Source organism: Limulus polyphemus, unplaced genomic scaffold (genome assembly GCF_000517525.1).
Source record: "Limulus polyphemus unplaced genomic scaffold, Limulus_polyphemus-2.1.2 Scaffold6455, whole genome shotgun sequence".
NCBI classification, from domain to species: domain Eukaryota; kingdom Metazoa; phylum Arthropoda; class Merostomata; order Xiphosura; family Limulidae; genus Limulus; species Limulus polyphemus.
The window spans coordinates 24210-43599 of NW_013672065.1; the positions used below are offsets into that span (position 1 = coordinate 24210).

A 19390-nucleotide genomic window follows, 5' to 3' on the forward strand; every position below is an offset into this window, starting at 1 on the left:
CTGTCTATAGATTCAGGGTAATCTGAGGTATGTTTTCTAAATGTAGTTTTAAAATGCTTTAATGATATAAATTGTGACACATAAGTTCTGTCTATAGATTCAGGGTAATCTGAGGTATGTTTTCTAAATGTAGTTTTAAAATGCTTTAATGATATAAATTGTGACACATAAGTTCTGTCTATAGATTCAGGGTAATCTGAGGTATGTTGAAGGCTTCTACATTCGATTTCGTGACACTAGTGGTGGATCACAAAAATACAACATGGTCACAGTTTTGAATGGTGCTGCAACCTCTTATGTACTGACTGACCTGAGAAAATTCACCAAGTATGAATTTTTTCTTGTTCCATTCTACAAGAGCGTAGAAGGCCCACCAAGTAACTCCCATAGTGCCCAAACTCTAGAGGATGGTAGGTACAAGTTTTGTTAAAACCTACAGTATGTGTAATTGTGAATAGGTCATCATTAATGGAAGAAATTCATTAAGCTACTTCATGTACTGATATTCTTACACAGGGGTGGCCAAATGTAATAATTACACAGTTGTGCATTGACTGCAGTTACATTACTCCACTGTTTAATTACTTTTGGCCAGACATCTGTTTAATTATCTTACCTTTATTTGTTGGATTTGATAAAATAATCTGTTTACTGTGAATGCTAATACTTTATTAAATAAATACGGAATACTTCTGAACTTTTCTTTTAGAAATTACTGAAATAATTTTGTTTTCCAGTGCAATGCTGCTTTACCCACCATATCAATCAAACATCAAATTTTATTACCATACTAAGCTTTACAGCTTACTGCTGACTGAGCTGGGGGGGGGCTCATATAGATAGACCGATTTGGAATAAATCTATAAATATAACCTCTTCAGATAAAATATTTAAATTCTTAATGATGTTAGTAATTTCAATTAAATTATATATGTATTTTCACTATTCAACCAAGTTTTATTTATTATTATTATTCAGCTTTCCCTTGCAATTAAAAATCTACAATAATTCTATTTCCAACATTTTAATGTCTTCTGATACTTTAGAACTAGTTTACAACGTAAAGGCTATAGGTGACTCGTTACAGTTTATCTTCTTCGTTACCATCAAACAATATAATTATTTTGACATCTGTATTTTCTTCAGGCTTAAAATGCATAATTCATCACTTTAAAATCCACAGGTACTTTGTTTCCAATTCAAAATTAATTTTTTCCATGCTTTAAGTACTAAGGTACAGTATAAAAATACCCGGTATTTTTCTCCAGTTTTGTTCTATTTTCAATACTAATTAACAGACTAAACTTTGAACACATCACATTTTTATAGTGTCTCTTGTCCCTCAGTTGGGGCAGCAGTAAGTTTACAGACAACAGTCAAATCTGAGGTTGATTCCTTGTGGTGGACACAGCAGTTAGCCCAGTGTGACTTTGCTCTAAAACAAACAAAAAGCATCTTCTTCTACATTAGAATAAGTTGTTTTTTCTGACTTTGTAGTACCTTCAGCACCACCAGACAATCTTCATGTACAATTGAAAAACCTAACAGTTGCTGAAATATCCTGGTCTTCCCCTCCTCCTCAACACAGGAATGGAATTTTGCAAGGTTATAATGTAAGTAGGATGTTCCTCTTTTCATATGAAACATATTCATTATTTAATGTTTGTGGAAAGGTCTGCCTTTATGACTTATGTGCTATCCATAACAATAATGTGAAGATTGTTTTACTTAACTGTATGAGTCTAAGGAGATTAGTGGCTCTGTCTGGAGGGTAAAAAATTATAAAATTTAACGGCAGAATGCTTGTTGATAGAGGATTTAGTTCTTTACTTAAAAGAACTTTAATTTCTATTTGTTCTTGATGAATATAAGGAACATCATTTGTCAGTAAATTGTTTGGTATAATACTGTGATGTTCAAAAGCACATGAAAGAGGAGGAAAATGTTCTTTTAGCCAAATTTCTAGATTCCTTCCAGTTTCTTCCACTTCAATATCAGTACCATGTAATTTTACATAGGAATATTTGTTAGGAAGTAAACACAAAACCTTTTACTTAGTCTTAAGTGAATCTGATGGGTTGATTTAAATGATAAAATTTTGAAATTTTAACCAAGCTTATTTAATAATTGAAGCAATATAGGGGATGTATAGCATAGTATGATAAATAATCTTTTGGGGTCAGGGTCTTTTTTATGTGTCCATAGCCAGTCCGATATGATATCTTACCTCCGCTCAGAGAATAGCTTTTCCTGACTTGTACTACTTTCTATACGTGCAAATTTTTGCTTGCCATTAACCTTGATAATCTCACCTACCCTCATCTGTTTCCACATGTAGCAGCTATGTGATAACATGCAAATGAGCATGTGATAACCCTCCATCAATAAGAGCATGCTACAACTCCCAGCACAACTGACTCCCTCTATGCAGCTTAGCCCCAAGTCACTTCTCGATTGGCACTCGCTGTTTAGTTTTTGTTTATGTTTGCTACACTTGTGTTCTGAAATTTTAGTTTCCACGTGGCAGCAGTATATGTCTTTTATTTCAATAAATGATTCTTTGGAGCTCTCTCTTTGGACTTTTTCTCCTTCCACTCTAAGTTGAAATGTATTGGGATTTTCACGTTACTACTGCTACCACTGCTATTTCTACTACAGTTAACCTTATTAAATAATAACAATAAAAAAAATCGACTATCGTGGCTTTGGACTTAGTGTTGTCAGTGGGAAATGTTATGGCCTTGGTTTGCTGGGAGTTGGCTACTTTTATGCAGGCTCTTGATTTGCCTGTGGATTCTCCTCTCATGCATTGTTCAGGGGTACTTGAACATGACAACGTGGATTTCGACAGCCTGTTTCCTCCCCATTTCTGTGCCACACTTTCACATTTAATTCCAGTGGCAGTGGAATTTTGTCTTTGTCATATCCTTCCTTTTTTAGTGAGACACCTTTGGGTCAATATTATTCTCCCTCCCTTGCAGGATATCAGGATTCATGCCAAGAAGGTTTGCAGATGGATTATGTTTGGGGCAAGCATGTCTCGACCCCAACATCATATGGCTTCCCAAAGGTCTGCATTCCCTTTTTTGGACTTCTAGTAGTTGGATTCTCTTCTATCTCTGTGGGTTTTGGATCCCAATACTTTGGGAACTTTTCCCAACCTCTTTATTTTTTCCCGTATCTGTGTAATGTTATCCTTCCTCTTTTATTCTGTTTCCTCATTGGCTTCCCATTTGTCTCAACCTCCTCCTGAACCTGTTTCCATGTCCCATCCCCCTCCTTTACTAGTATCTACTACACAGGTCTCTGAGGCTACCCATTGGTTCATTTATTGATGGCTTTGGAATCTCTGGTGGTCTCATTGACTTTGTGGGGGGGACATATCCAGTGGGGCTATGCTTTTGTACTTTGTTACTGTTTGGGATTCCTTCAACATAGACTCTTGGGTTCTGAGGGTTCTTTCTGAAGGGCTCATTCTTTGTTTCAGTTTTTCTCCTCCCTGTCCCCTCATCCCGTATCCTTTTCCCCTCCTTGGGATTCCCTTTCCATCCATCATCTTTCCGAGGCAGTTCTAGATCTTCCTCACAAAGGTGCTATTTGAACAGGGGGACCTTTCATAGCCTGGTTTCTTTTCCTGTTTGTTTGTAGCTCCATGAAGACAAGGTACTGCCACCTTGTCATCAATCTCTCTTTCTTGAACTGATTCCTAGACCTTCCTCGATTCACCATGGAGTCCCACCTATCTCTTTGATGTGTGTTCACTCCTGGTCTTTGTTAGATGAAGTTGGATGTCTCAGATGCATACCTCCACATTTCCATCTCCACAGCATTTTTGTATTTTGACAGTTGGGATTGTGTCTACCAATTCTGGGCTCTTCCATTTGGACTGGCTTCAGCTCCCTACGTTTATTGTCAGATGTTCAAGGTATTTGTCCATTTTCTCCATTCTAAGGCCTTTGTTTACACATTACAAGGATGATTAGCTACTTCTAGCTCTCTTGCATGCCACCTCATCTTTTCACACTCAGTTTCTCCTTCAGGTTCTCCAGTGCATTATTTTACCCTTCTTCCAGTGGAATATGGAAGTTCTTACCACTTACCAGCTCTTAGATGTTGTGGTGGTGGGCCCATGAACTGGGGTGGTTTGTTCTGCCAGTTCTGTGGACCTGGTGTACAATTCTAGATGCTCCCTGGTTATGGACTGGACAATTTCTGCCAAAATGTAGTTCCCCCCTCCAGCTTGGCACCCTCGGTTCCCAGGGGGGTTACTAGTGTTCGTTGGAGATGGACCAGCCACATAAGTTTTTACATGTGAGTGGCACTGGCACCCTCCTTCTACCACAGACTGGGTGATTCATCCTCAATGCTGCCTAGTTCTGGACTGGAGTTGACTGCTACATTAATGTCTACCTTGGTACTGTCTTTCGATACTGGCGTTAGTTGTGTTAGATAAGCACACATGATGATGTGGGTCTTTGGAATGGAAGATCTTCCCTTCCACTTCCCTTGTCAAAGGTGAACAGTAGAGGATCCTCTTCCTACTGTGGGCTGATTTTTTCTATCATGGTTCTGTTGGTGTTGGTTGAACTCCCATTTATGGTCCACTATGCCATAGCCATTGTACACCAGGGGCTCCTTCATTTAATCTATGGGTCCATCCTATGTTTTTGCCTTTATTGTAACACATCATTTTCATGGACAAAAAGTATACCTAATTCATAAGTGGTGCAGTCTCCCATGGGTGTGTGTCTTATATACTCTTTATTCACACATTTTATGAGCTTCCTTTGAGCACTTTCTGAAGGGGGCTCATCTAGGTAATGTTAGACCAGGTCAATGTTGGATTCTAGCTGTTATGTGAGTAGAAGTGAGATATCATATCTGAAGTTAACACTGGAAATGTTTTTTCAAAAGATTTTTACCTCCACTTGCACTTCCTCCCCACTTCCGGTGTCTTTTCCATTTCTGTTGCTCAGTTTCGGAGTGATTTTGGGCTAAGCTGCATAGAGGGAGTCAGCTGTGCTGCACTCCTATTAGTGGAGGGATGTAGCATGCTCATTTGCATGCATGCAGTTGCCTTACACTAAGACATGAGGGTAGGTGAGAGTATTAAGGCTAGTAGCGAGTGAAAATTTGCACATATAGAGGGCAGTACAAGTCAGGAAAAGCTATTCTGTAAGAGGAGGTAAGAATCTATCAGAAATACAGTATAGGAAAAATGTTAACTTTTATTTTACCCTTTTTTTCTAATAATGTCAAAAATTGATGGGATAACTTCAGAACTTTAAACGTAATGGCATGTTTTTTTAAATTTTTAGTATGATTTATATGTTATTAGGAACATTTGCAACTACTATCACAGATTCACAAGTAAATTGGTGCATTTAGAATACTCCATTTGAAAAGTGGGTGGGGTCTATAACTGTAGGGATAAGATCATGCTAGACTGTGGGAATTCATAGATAGAATCTGTAGTTTAATATCAATTTTTGTAAGATGAATTATAGTTTGTTTTTTTTTACTCTTAATAAGATTGTTCTTGATATTTATTTATCTGCATTTTAGATTCATATCCTAAAAAATACCTCTCAAATTCATTCAAATATCAGCACCAATGCCACCACAACCTTTATTACTGTGCATAATCTCACAGCTGGTCATAAGTACAAAGTTAAAGCAGTGGCCTTTACATCTGTTGGAATTGGACCCTTCACTGCACCGGTGAAACTAGTTACGGGTAAGTGGTCAGAAGAGCATTTTCAACAAAGTAAATTAATTTTTTCTGTTGAATAGTATCATGTAAGATAATCATTTCATTCCCTAGTATTTATTAAAGAATGATTTATATATTAATATATATATTTTCACAATAGTAATAATGTGCCCTTATTTCAGACTCAAACTACCTGAGTAATGAACCTGATAATGGTCCAGCATCCACATCTATTACTACTTCTATTCATGATACCCTGCAACAGCCCTGGTTCATAGCTCTTATTGGTGGCCTCTTGTGTCTGTTATTATCGATCTTCTTCATTGTCCTCTTCTTGTGTCGACGCATGGCCTGGAAGAAAGCTTTAGAAGCTCACCTTCCTGGTAAGTGTGGATACTCTTATCTGGTCTTCATCTGTGTTTTTTGTTGCTCTGAAAGTTTAAAGGTGCATATAAATATTTCTATTTAATAGTAAAAGAGTCTCTAATTTAATCTAAAAATGCATTGTTAGTTTGGTGTCCCACTATTGTTAATGCCATTTGAAAGTGTTTAGTGTACATGACCAGTAACTTTTCAAGCCAAACATTAACAATGATATAAAGATTCTGTACTATGGAACAGATTGGCAAAAAGTTGACAAATAGAAAAATTAATTTGGTTAACATGAAAATATTAGCAACATTGGTACAGAGGTTTGAGTATGTCATATTAAAACAATTTTGAATATGCAAATAAGCAAATCACATGACACACAGCTGATATGAAGTCAGGTTGGAATGCCATTTTGATTAGTTTTTTTTTTTTTAATTTATTAGTAGCGTGATGCTACTTAAAATTCATTGCATTTGTAAAAGGTGTATAACAATCCTTTCTGATGCAAAATATCATACAACCAGAGCATTAAGATGTCTTCATATAAGGGCATTGGAAAATAGAGGAATATTGATCAACTTGGAGCATCAGGACTATCCACAAAGAGACCTTCAACAAGTCATACTCCAGCTGTGATAAGTAAAGTGTGGCATTTTGTAACAGGTAAGAATTCACAAACACAATAGTCAGTGGAAAAATCTGGTCATGTTTGTCCAAGGACACAGTTCACTGCATAAGCAAGAAAAATCTTCTTCTAGAAAAGCAATAAAAACCATGTGTTTTCATGATGTACCCATTCATCAACTGTCATGTAATTCTAGCAGCTAGAGAATGAAACAAGTGTTTTTTGCTATTCCACAGGAAGACTTATCAGTCAAGTCACCAAATGTATGGCATTTGATTTTCTGTGCAATTGGCTGCTGGGAAAACATCATCATATTACACTAGCTGGAATATGGAAAGCATGCAAGGTGGAGTAGAGTCAATTTAACATGGCGTCCTTACGATGGAGACTTTTGCAATAGAAACTATGCTGCAGGGCTATATCAAGATGTACATACATTCATCATATGAAGTATAACCAGACATGGCAACATCAACTATAATAATACTCTTTGGCTCCAAACTCATTTTTATTTAATGTAGTCAACCTTTATTGTTGCAGTGAGATAAAAATGTTTTTTGAATATGCAAGTTTTCTTGAACATTAGCTAACTATTGGCAGAAAAAATACCAACCTGTTTAACTCTAGCTTAAGAGAATTTAGTTGGATAAAAAATGTAATTACAGTGGCATAAAAACATGTTCATACATAAAGTATGATGCTTTATGGTAGTCTAACAAAATAGATTAAAAATAAAAGGTAAATTATAAAATTATTTAAAACAATCCTGCCTAAAAGTACTTGATGCCATAAATCAATACATAAGTAATCAAAAACATACAATGATTAGAATACATTGGAAACCTTTTCTGCAATTTCAATAATTCTCACGAGATTCGGCCAACTTAGCTAATTTAGAGTAGGCTTAAATTCATATAATTAAGTTAGGAAAGCATAAATGTGAAAATTAATTTAAAAAATACATAGATTCAAAGTTATTTTAGACAATCTACCAAATAATACCAAATAATTAATTACACAGAAAAATTAAGTAACTCACTTCTCACAATAAAACACCTATCATTAGCTCTTAAAACTACACAGCTTATCAGTTTTGCATAAATTTATTAATATCTGTAGCAAGTAAGATTGGATATTTTCTTTCCAGTTGCTGTCCATAAAACTGAAGATGTGAGGTAAGACAAAACATTTGTAAAGTTTTCGTTTTGGAAATATGGAATATGACAAAAATATTCAACTTTCTGCACACATATTAGTAGCAAGATAAATAAACATTAAGTGCATGATTAGCTTTTGACTAATTCAAACTGATTCCAAAACCCTGCAATAGATTTTGTCATAAGTGGATGGATATATAAGAAGAAACAACGTATCTTACTCAGCATTGTTAGAACAATGTAGGTTTTATAAAAGACACAGATGGTTTTGTAGATTATCAAAGTTATAACAGACATCAGAACTTTGAAATTAACAAAGAATTACAGTAACATCTGGTATTTCTTTACTAACACTTTAATCAAATCTTTACTATTCTGTGGTTTCTGGTTCTCCGTCTGTTTACCTTCTGGTGCTAACACATCATGTAGGGCTGGGGTCAGCAACCATGAGGCTTTGTGGATTAATCACACTTGGAATCCTTCTGATGGCAAAACTGAACAAAGCATTAGTGAATCTAAACTACTAAAGAGAGAAAACTCAGCAAATGATCTCAACTATGCCAGGTAATAACAAAAAAAAATATTTTCTCTTGTTACTTATACAGTTAAAGCTGTATTTTACTTTTGGATACACTAATTATCTTTGATGTCTTTATACTTTTTCTCCCCCACTCTAAATCTGAATATGAAGCTTATTTATTTACTTTTATCCATAAATCAAACTGTTTTTACTAATACATTTATAAATATTTCTAAAATCAATTATTCCAAACCAGATTTTTACTAAGTTTCTTTTTTTCGTGTAATGATTGCAAGTGAAAATATAATCTTGCTTTTAATATACTTATGTACAGTTGTACATTGTTCAGCTTCATGTACTGTTGATGGGAGAGTGATCAATCATTATTTATGTGATTAAATTGTATAATCCTGTAGTTCTTTACACATGTGTATTTTTGTACAGTTGTACATTGTTCAGCTTCATGTACTGTTGATGGGAGAGTGATTCTTTATGTGATTAAATTGTATAATCCTGTAGTTCTTTACACATCTGTATTTTTATACAATTGTACATTGTTCAGCTTCATGTACTGTTGATGGGAGAGTGATTCTTTATGTGATTAAATTGTATAATCCTGTAGTTCTTTACACATCTGTATTTTTATACAATTGTACATTGTTCAGCTTCATGTACTGTTGATGGGAGAGTGATTCTTTATGTGATTAAATTATATAATCCTGTAGTTCTTTACACATCTGTATTTTTATATAGTTGTACATTGTTCAGCTTCATGTACTGTTGATGGGAGAGTGATTCTTTATGTGATTAAATTGTATAATCCTGTAGTTCTTTACATATCTGTATTTTTATACAGTTGTACATTGTTCAGCTTCATGTACTGTTGATGGGAGAGTGATTCTTTATGTGATTAAATTGTATAATCCTGTAGTTCTTTACACATCTGTATTTTTGTATAGTTGTACATTGTTCAGCTTCATGTACTGTTGATGGGAGAGTAATCAATCATTATTTATGTGATTTAGTTATATAATGCTGTAGTTCTTTATACATCTGTAGATTTTAATTTTAGTTTGATATTTATTTGAATGGTACTTTCTTTAGAAGGTATGTGATTTGTATCATAGTTGTAGTTTTGTGGACAGTGTATGAAATTAACAAACATTTTTTTTTACTGTAACACAAACAAATATTTTAAAACGTACAAGTATAGTAATTTGCTGAATAACCATTTAAAATTGATATTTGGTGTAACTTGGACACACCTGAAATGTGTTGTATTAGCATAAAATCTGCCATCATTTAAATATATTTTACTCAATATTACAAAAATATATTCATCATTTCATCTGAAAGTAAGGATTATGGTGTCATGAATACAGTGTATCAACTCTTTTTGTATTTGATATTAGAACAATATATTAATTAGGCTAGATATGCTGATCTAGCTTTCACGTCAACATTAATTCCCATTAAAAATAGACTAAGAACAAATTGTTAATACTTTTTGAGACAAGTTTACAATTTCATTCAGAAAGCTTTGTTATACAAAGACCCATTACCATAACTAATGTATTAGGTTTATATTATTTGGGATTTTCTTGAATTTAGTATTTCTATCATAGATCTGATGTGTTTAATAAATGTTGGATTTAAGAAAGTAAAATGATTACTTTGTCCTGTAATTTGCCTGAAAAATTATAACTTTCCTCCTCTGTATTTCTAGAGCATGAAATATTTCAAATATTTATTATTTTTTTATTTAATGTGAAATATAAAAACTAAAAGTTGTTGGGAACAGCTAGAAACAGTTATGTTAATCCTTTTACAATGGGTGGGTCTAACTGTACATGTCACAGTCTTTTAGCAATTCATTTTCAAAACTTTATTAAGTAACTTTATTATTGCTATATATATCAAAGAATGTACTATAATGCTTTTGTATAAAACATAATTAACTGCACGGTTTATTTTGCCATAGTACCTACTGTCCACTTCAGTATGAAGTCAATGGTCCTGACTATGCTGAAGTTGATTCTCATAATATGACAACATTCTATAAGAGAGGAACGTCTTCTGTTCCTGCTCCTTATGCAACAACAATGTTGATTAACCCCTCACCATACAAAAGTCATGCTGGTTCAGTAAGTGCATTATTTGAATATTTCTATTATGTTGGTGCTGTTTTTAATGAAAATATCATGAATCTATTAAAGAACAGTGTCTTTATTTATATCATGAATCTATTAAAGAACAGTGTCTTTATTTATATCATGAATCTATTAAAGAACAGTGTCTTTATTTATATCGTGACTCTATTAAAGAACAGTGTCTTTATTTATATCATGAATCTATTAAAGAACAGTGTCTTTATTTATATCATGAATCTATTAAAGAACAGTATCTTTATTTATATCATGAATCTATTAAAGAACAGTGTCTTTATTTATATCGTGAATCTATTAAAGAACAGTATCTTTATTTATATCGTGAATCTATTAAAGAACAGTATCTTTATTTATATCGTGAATCTATTAAAGAACAGTATCTTTATTTATACCATGAATCTATTAAAGAACAGTATCTTTATTTATATCATGAATCTAGTAAAGAACAGTATCTTTATTTATATCATGAATCTATTAAAGAACAGTATCTTTATTTATATCATGAATCTAGTAAAGAACAGTATCTTTATTTATATCATGAATCTAGTAAAGAACAGTATCTTTATTTATATCATGAATCTATTAAAGAACAGTATCTTTATTTATATCGTGAATCTATAAAAGAACAGTATAATTTTGTATAATTACGTAAAGAAAACAGTTTACGAGAACACATACCTCGACTAAAGCAAAACTTAGACTTATGATTTGGTGAAACATGCTCCTGACATATATCATTTGCATTTCAAGAAAATCTGAACACCAATAAAATTCTGATTATGTAGAACCACCTCTCAGTAGCTTGGTGGTAAATCTGAGAGCTTATAACACTAAACATTGGGTGTTGATACCTGTGGTAGGCAAAGCACAGATAACCTGTTGTGTAGTTTTCTGCTTAACGGCAAACAATTATGTTTAACATTTTTACTTGAAAAAAAGGGGAATTTATATACATGAAGTTAGTTCAAAATATTTTTTGATTCAATGGACATTAGAAAAATAAGCTTCTATAAAGATTTTTACCATCACCAGTAATAAGCTCAGGTTACTTTTTTGTATAATTTGTCTGAAATTCAGTTTAAAAATCTTGCTGTAGTAACCATGTAGTTTCCACAAGTTGCATATTGACTTTGATTGATACAAAATTACTAGTGGTGGTTTGTTAGTCAGTAGAGGCATAGCCAAGGGCCCCCCCCCCCGGAAAAATCAAGGCGCGTTGATCACATTACTTTTTATTTTATGTATAATAAACTTGTTTTGTATCATTCAATAAAAAAAGTAAAACTTGTATAAACAAAATTACATTTGACTTGATTTGTTTTAATAACCATTTTATTACAACTTTAGATCAATTTCAGCTTTTTAATTTATTGCTCCCCCCCCCCTTAAAATGTTCTGCTCTGTCTACACCACTGTTAGTCAGTTCTACATTATCAATTTTGTGCTAGATTCACCTCATTGTTGGGTGACCTCCAAAAATGTGTTGATCTTTATTTAAATTTGAAGAGGCAACATTTTCATTTGCCTAAAACCACTGCACATGCTTTTTACTTTGTTAAAATTGAGTGGCAAGCGAAAATAAAAACTGGCAGGAGCATGTGTCTCTTCTGCTCCTCATTTTAGGTGCCTCTGCACCAATAAACACTTATACAAAATAAGTCCTTCATGACTCAAAATCCGAGATATCAACTTAAAGAGTTAATTATAAGAAAGAACAACTGAATTCTTACCTTCTCCCATTCTAAAAGGTTCAATATCAACCTTTCTTTCAGACTTCCTGTTTATGTCATCGGAAGCTCCACTGCTGCGTTGGTCTTTAATCTGTAAGCCGTTGAAAAATGTGAATATATCAGAACATTAACAAAAGACTGCAAGCTGCAACCATATTCGCTATTGACTAAGCATATTTAAAGCCAAGATGTAAATGCTACTAATAACTTTCTAAGAATGAAAAAAATATAAGATCATATCACTTGTTTTTCTACAAGTTGATTGAATTAGAGGTTTTATAATGAATATAAAAAAATACTTTATTCAGATTTTTAATTTAGGAATAACTGGCTCATGCTAATTAATATACAATTTTTAACTTAACAAAAGGACAGAAAACGTGTACACGTACAGAAATATATCAATAATTGTGCATAATAAAATTAATCAGATGACATCAGATTTCAAACATTACTATAAAAAGGAATGTTATTAAAATCAGCTTCTATGAAATGTAAAAAGAACTTGAAATTTTATAAGAACATTCTTGACTCTACTTACTATAAAAATGTGGAAGTTTTATGCTCGAAAGCATTATTTATTAGTATTATTTAGGGGTACAAGGTAAGGACGTTATATGTTTGCTGTTCTAGATCACTTTATGGAGCAGGGAAGTCAAGCAAGTGAGTCAGGAAGCTATACAAAAGGTAAGGTTTAAAATTTTGAATGTAAAAGTTTGTTATACAGAAAGGTCAAAATATGTGTGTGTCAATCTGACTCGCTGTTTTATTATTTAAAAGAATGACAACAAATTAAGTGAAGATTCTGTACAGTTGTTTTTATTTTTTGAACTCGTGCTCAGTGTTTTTGTTTTTATGGATTACACAGGAAATATTTACTTTGAAAAATAAACACTAATTAACAAGTAGTTGTGAACTTTCACAGGAGCATCAGTATTCACACAAAGTAAACACAATATGTAAATTCTGATGGCATAGTATTTTATTGGTTCTGAAATGTCTAAAAAAGACTAAATTAAACTTTTTCTAATTTTTAGATTGAATAATGGGGTTGTATTAATTAGGTATGTAAATCACATGTTTATGTGGGAAATACAAGCTGTATATGTTATTGGAAGAAAACTCAAGCTGTATCAATATTTTCATCAGTTTTAAAAACCATCTCTTCAGACTGGATGACTATTTTCTAAAAAATCATTAAGGTGATGGGTTAATAATATGTCGAAGGGGAGTTGGCAATTTCAGGGAATCGTTTTTTGATGATACTAGCTTAATTACCCAGTATTGACATATGTGATTGGTTACTATCATGGTGAAGGGGCTTTAACAGTTTTAGTAACTCATCAATATGATCCTAGCTGATTAACTAGAACTAGTATTGACACATTTAATTGGTTACTATTATGGTGAAGGGGCTTTAACAGTTTTAGTAACTCATCACTATGATCCTAGCTGATTAACTAGAACTAGTATTGACATATGTGATTGGTTACTATCATGGTGAAGGGGCTTTAACAGTTTTAGTAACTCATCACTATGATCCTAGCTGATTAACTAGAACTAGTATTAAGTGATAATGAAATATTCAAGGTAAACAACTTTAGATAAATGTTTTTTTATTCTACCCGATGCTCTGACTTAACCTTTTATTTTAAGGGTTGAAAGACCCTTGAAAAAGTCATAAGCCAAAACGTGGGGTAAAATGAGAAACATTTATCTGAAGTTGTTTATCATCTTTCTTGAATATGGTTGCCCTACTTCAGTCAGTGCTAAAATCTTTAAAAAATAATAAATTGAAAAATAGTTAAATTAGTTGCTTTCTTATGTAGACATTGAATCAAACAAAAGTTTTGCATTTTTACCCTTAATTTATTACATTTAAGTCTGTAGCTCACTAGTCTGTGGAATAAACCATCTCAGTATAAATGTTTCCACGAAATGCTAAGCATCGAGTTAGAGTGGCTGGTTCCAATCAGATATTCAACCCATTAATAAATGTGCATTTTATTACTACAGATTGTTTATTTTAGCAAATACAAGGAATAATGGGAAAAAAAAGTAATGAATAACAAAGAAAATAAAAAATATATATAATCTGATCAATGGTCACTTAATTATTGTTTTAATGAAGTTCAAGCTCATTAAAGCATAAAAACCCAGGAGCTTCTCTCCTATCGATTCCTCCAGAATCTTTCTTTGTGTATACTTTTAAAAATACTAGTGTTATCTCATTTTATATCTAGATGAACATGGAGTGCCAATGAAGAAAAAAAGGCTTAAAGCAGTGCGAGCTAACCCTAATGTTCCTACTGTAAACTGGGCAGATCTTATTCCACCACCCCCTGATTGCCCACCTAGTGAAGGAACCTCATCTGCTGGAATCTCCTCCATGCATAAGGGACCATTTGTTAAGTCACAGGTGAGATTTCTTTTGTTCATCAAATTTTACTACTTGATAGATACAGAAATATAGCTTAAATAGTTATTCTATTAAATATTAAGTAATCTTCAAATCATAACTTGAAAATGGTACAAATTTTACAAATTCCGAGTAAAAGTCAGAGGAATATGCTTACAAATTTAAGTTCTTCATATTTAGCTGAAGAATATTTTTATTAATGAAATGATATACGATAATTAGCTACTTTTTTTTAAAAAAATGCATTGTTTTTTAAGTATTGAAAATAATAATCTTAGAGTATCAAAATATAGGTTCTTTTGATAGTGTAAGAAATTGTTCTGGAAAGGTTTTGTATTACTTAATTTCCAGAATTCCATGTATCTTGGCTAAAATAAAGTTAAGATAAAACACAGAAGTTGAATTACCTGATCGTGCTTCACATGATCCAAACCGTGTGTCTAGACAGGTTATCATTTGCAACTGGTTAATCAATAGAAGTTACACTACATTTCAATTCTTGAGGATCAACATGCTTCATTTTTTGCACAGAAAATGATTGGTCTTTAGACATATCCCAATCCCTTAGTTTACTTATCTATGTCAACAAAGCAGAAATCTGTATCCTGAGTTGTAAACGGACTCGTCTATGATGACGAACACTAATGTGGCCGTGCTCTGAATCAAGAACATTGAGCTGATACAGCACTGAGATCTAATCATAACACTACAGTAAAAATATTTATTATAAAAGTTGTGCAATGCTCATTGATCCCACAAGAATTGCCTTACTCACCTCGTACAATATTATTTATTGCAGTATTCATAATTCGCAATGAATATAATGTACAATAATAATAATATTTATGTCATGTTCAGTATATCTAATTTTATTTTACTGGGAATCCAAATGGATATGCAACTATTCTTTCTGAAGCAGCATAGTATCTATTAATTTTTATAATGTACAGACTTGTTAACTTTTGTACATAACTATAACCCATGTTAGTAATTCTACCCAATTTTCTTATTGTACAGACTTGTTAGAATTACTAACGTGGGTTATAGTTATGTACAAAAGTTAATAATTTTCATAATGTACAGACTTGTTAACTGTTGTACATAACTATAACCCATGTTAGTAATTCTAACCAATTTTCATAATGTACAGACTTGTTAACTTTTGTACATAACTATAACCCATGTTAGTAATTCTAACCAATTTTCATAATGTACAGACTTGTTAACTTTTGTACATAACTATAACCCATGTTAGTAATTCTAACCAATTTTCGTAATGTACAAACTGTTGTACATAACTGTAACCCATGTTAGTAATTATACCCAATTTTCGTAATGTACAAATTTGCCAACTGTTGTACGTAACTATAACCCACGTTAGTAATTCTACCCAATTTTCATAATGTACAAACTGTTGTACGTAACTATAACCCACGTTAGTAATTCTACCCAATTTTCATAATGTACAAACTGTTGTACGTAACTATAACCCATGTTAGTAATTATACCCAATTTTTATAATGTACAAACTGTTGTACATAACTATAACCCACGTTAGTAATTATACCCAATTTTTATAATGTACAAACTGTTGTACGTAACTATAACCCATGTTAGTAATTATACCCAATTTTTATAATGTACAAACTGTTGTACGTAACTATAACCCATGTTAGTAATTATACCCAATTTTTATAATGTACAAACTGTTGTACGTAACTATAACCCACGTTAGTAATTCTACCCAATTTTCGTAATGTACAAACTTGCTAACTGTTGTATGTAACTATAACCCATGTTAGTATTTTAACCCAATTTTTGTATAAGTTAGACTATGGAAAATTATTTGTTTATGTAGGCTTATAACTAAATGAGGTGCCCTCTGTATGTCAAGGTCACATGACCTTTTAATATCACAAAATCTCTATTTTAATTTTTGCATGAAACATTAGTTTTTAAAACTGTTCTGACAACATTAAGATCAGTGAATTCTTCGGGTATCATTATTTATGCTGAATATTTGACTGACTTGTTTTGTAGTAGAATAATGTGTTTTTACCGTGTTTATAAATTTCTAATTAATTAAATTATTTATCTTATTACATTCCCACAAGTATTTCAGTATTTCCTTGATACAGAAATTATCTACATGACTTTTTCATTTTGCACATAAAGTTTTCATTAAGATGATAATTGGTTAAAAATGACTTAAATTTTGAAAAGTTATAAATTATGTAGATGAAGCAAAATTTTACCACTTTTGTTAAAAATTTACAACAGAAATTTGAATTAATCAAGTCTTAAACAAGGCTTATAAATTTTGGACTTTATATGAAATAGGCATTTAGTATTGGAGAAGTTGATTTCAACCAGTGAAATTTTATCATAAAAAGAAAATACTATTAGCATTCATAAACATGCAGTTGGAGTTTGGAAAGTTTAACAAATTATTAAGAAAAAAGTGCAATTAAATTTCAAAAATTTTGATAGATATCTCCAATTTCTGAATGAATTGTCTCGTTCTCTTGTATCATCTTGATATATTGATTTTTTCTTTTTTTAATTCATCAGGTTTCAGGCTATTCTCTGATTCCTGGCTGGCCTTTTTATAACCCCAGGATCTTCCAGTCCACAAGTGAAAGTCAACAAAGTGTTCCTTCTATGAGGGGAACTCCCCCTTGCATTGGTTCTAATTCCATAGATCATATAGTGAAACCATCAATTAAGATGGGTGTTTGTATCCCTGGTTTTCCTTCTTCACACGAGAGAACCAGTCCTGCCCCATCTTCTACCTCTCACCATAACAATTATGACCATCATCAAATGGATAGAGCCATTCAGTCATCCCTTCCCTCCTTGGTTAATGAATCTCACAATGTGGATCCCATGAGTAGATGGATGATAAACAATCCAAATGGACCACATCATTTCTTGCCAAAAAATGGTAATCAGTTTGAATTGTCAACCATTTCACCAGGAATTATAACTCTGATATTACCATCTACTGTGCTGTAGCTTGCTTAACTCTTTATCCAAATTTGAGAAATATTATGATAATACTAATGCTGTTTGACATACTATGAAGCTCAGTTTTAATATAGTTCACAAGAGTTTTTCAGTCCTATTTTATGCTTATTAGTAAATGTAAAAGAAGCCTAGATTGGAGAACTACAGTATGCTGTATCTTACTTTTGTATGGAACAATATTATGCTAGTATCATAGCAAATTGAAAAACAGCAATTTATAGGCACAATGAAGTGTTTTTCATTTGGGAAGACAAACCAATCATGTAAGACTAAACAAAGTGCTGCTATCACCAGGGTAAAATAAAAAACAATTTATTAAATATTACAAAAATATTAAAAAAAAACACTTTCAAACAACTAGGATACAAATTCTATCACTTACAAAAAGAAAAACAGTTAGTAAACCTGTGTCTGGTCAGGGCTAGGTACAAACATTATTAAACAATACAATATAAGTCTCAATTTCTAATTCCAATAAATATCAAAAGAATTAGGGAAAAGAACCAGAAGAATAAAAACCTAATGCTTCAGAGAATAACACAATATTGAACAATAATTAGCAATACTTCTAACAATATCTTTTGAACTAACAAGATCAAGTAAGGCTTTTTATTTAGTGGCTAATAGATCATGAGTTTACATCTCATGTGACTATTTATTACCATAAATCTACATAATCTTTCACAATGTTAATATCTGTACATTGCTGCTAGGTGAAGCTTATGTCAGTTTCATAATACAATCATACATACTCAAAAACAATGTGCTTTAGATAGAAGGTGAGTTAGTGCTTTAATATAAATAAAAATTTATAGTTGAAATAAACGAAAGAAGGAATCATAACAAAATAAAAGTAGAATTCGCTATTGCACACATGTAGTATGTCCCCAAAAATAAAACCACTTCATTATGCTTATAAATTGTTATTTGTAACTTTACTATTATAACATGCTGTATTTTAATTTTGTCTTAGAAATGTTTAATGTCATTTAAATTATATGAGCAAACTACAAAGTATTTTCTTCATAAAAATGTCATAATCTTTATTTTTTGAGTAAAATAAGTTCCACAAAAGTATCCTGTTCAATTATGGTGACTCAGCACTGTACATCATAGCAAGTTGGATAATTAAAAGACTTGAGCGAAGCCAATACTGTAATTATTTTGTTTTGTGCATCTATAAAGAAGTCTTCCTGCCTGACAGTATTTTCTTTATATACAAAATAATAAAACCCAATAGCTCAAATAATTTTGGACGGTAACACTGCTTTCTTTACACAGAAATGTCGTACTAATATTTCAGAGAGAGTTAAATTAGAACATAAGTTTCTACATACATACTCATCGTACTTTTTTTGTATCACAGACGGAGATTATGGTCCCTTTGACACGTACAATATAGATGGAATGTCCGATTACGAAACAACTGATTTTGGTTTCCAACACACACCAGAATCTAGTGTAGCAGGAGAGACAGATTACTGTTCCAAGTTTTGGTAGGTGATTCAATCTTCGTTCTATTTCAAGAAATATGTAGGAAATTGTTTGTTTGTTTTTTTGGTTTAAGTTTGAACTTTTAGTGATGATGTTATAAGTTACACTTTAAAGGTAAGGTATTAAAGGCCACAAAAATGAAAGATTAAATTATTTTCAATGAGA

General features: G+C 32.2%; 1 protein-coding gene across 1 annotated transcript in view; it reads left to right on the top strand.

Moving 5' to 3' along the window:
- Positions 1-19390, top strand: part of LOC106473735 (roundabout homolog 1-like) — a gene marked incomplete at its 5' end in the record, with an annotated part of 42946 nt that overhangs the window by 17371 nt on the left and 6185 nt on the right. Inside the window, 11 exons of the mRNA XM_013934415.2 lie at positions 185-410; positions 1498-1613; positions 5566-5737; positions 5896-6096; positions 7858-7885; positions 8297-8431; positions 10369-10526; positions 12919-12972; positions 14529-14704; positions 17276-17648; positions 19098-19227. Of these exons, the coding sequence (XP_013789869.2) occupies positions 185-410; positions 1498-1613; positions 5566-5737; positions 5896-6096; positions 7858-7885; positions 8297-8431; positions 10369-10526; positions 12919-12972; positions 14529-14704; positions 17276-17648; positions 19098-19227 (1769 nt within the window). The remainder of the gene's footprint in view (positions 1-184; positions 411-1497; positions 1614-5565; positions 5738-5895; positions 6097-7857; positions 7886-8296; positions 8432-10368; positions 10527-12918; positions 12973-14528; positions 14705-17275; positions 17649-19097; positions 19228-19390) is intronic.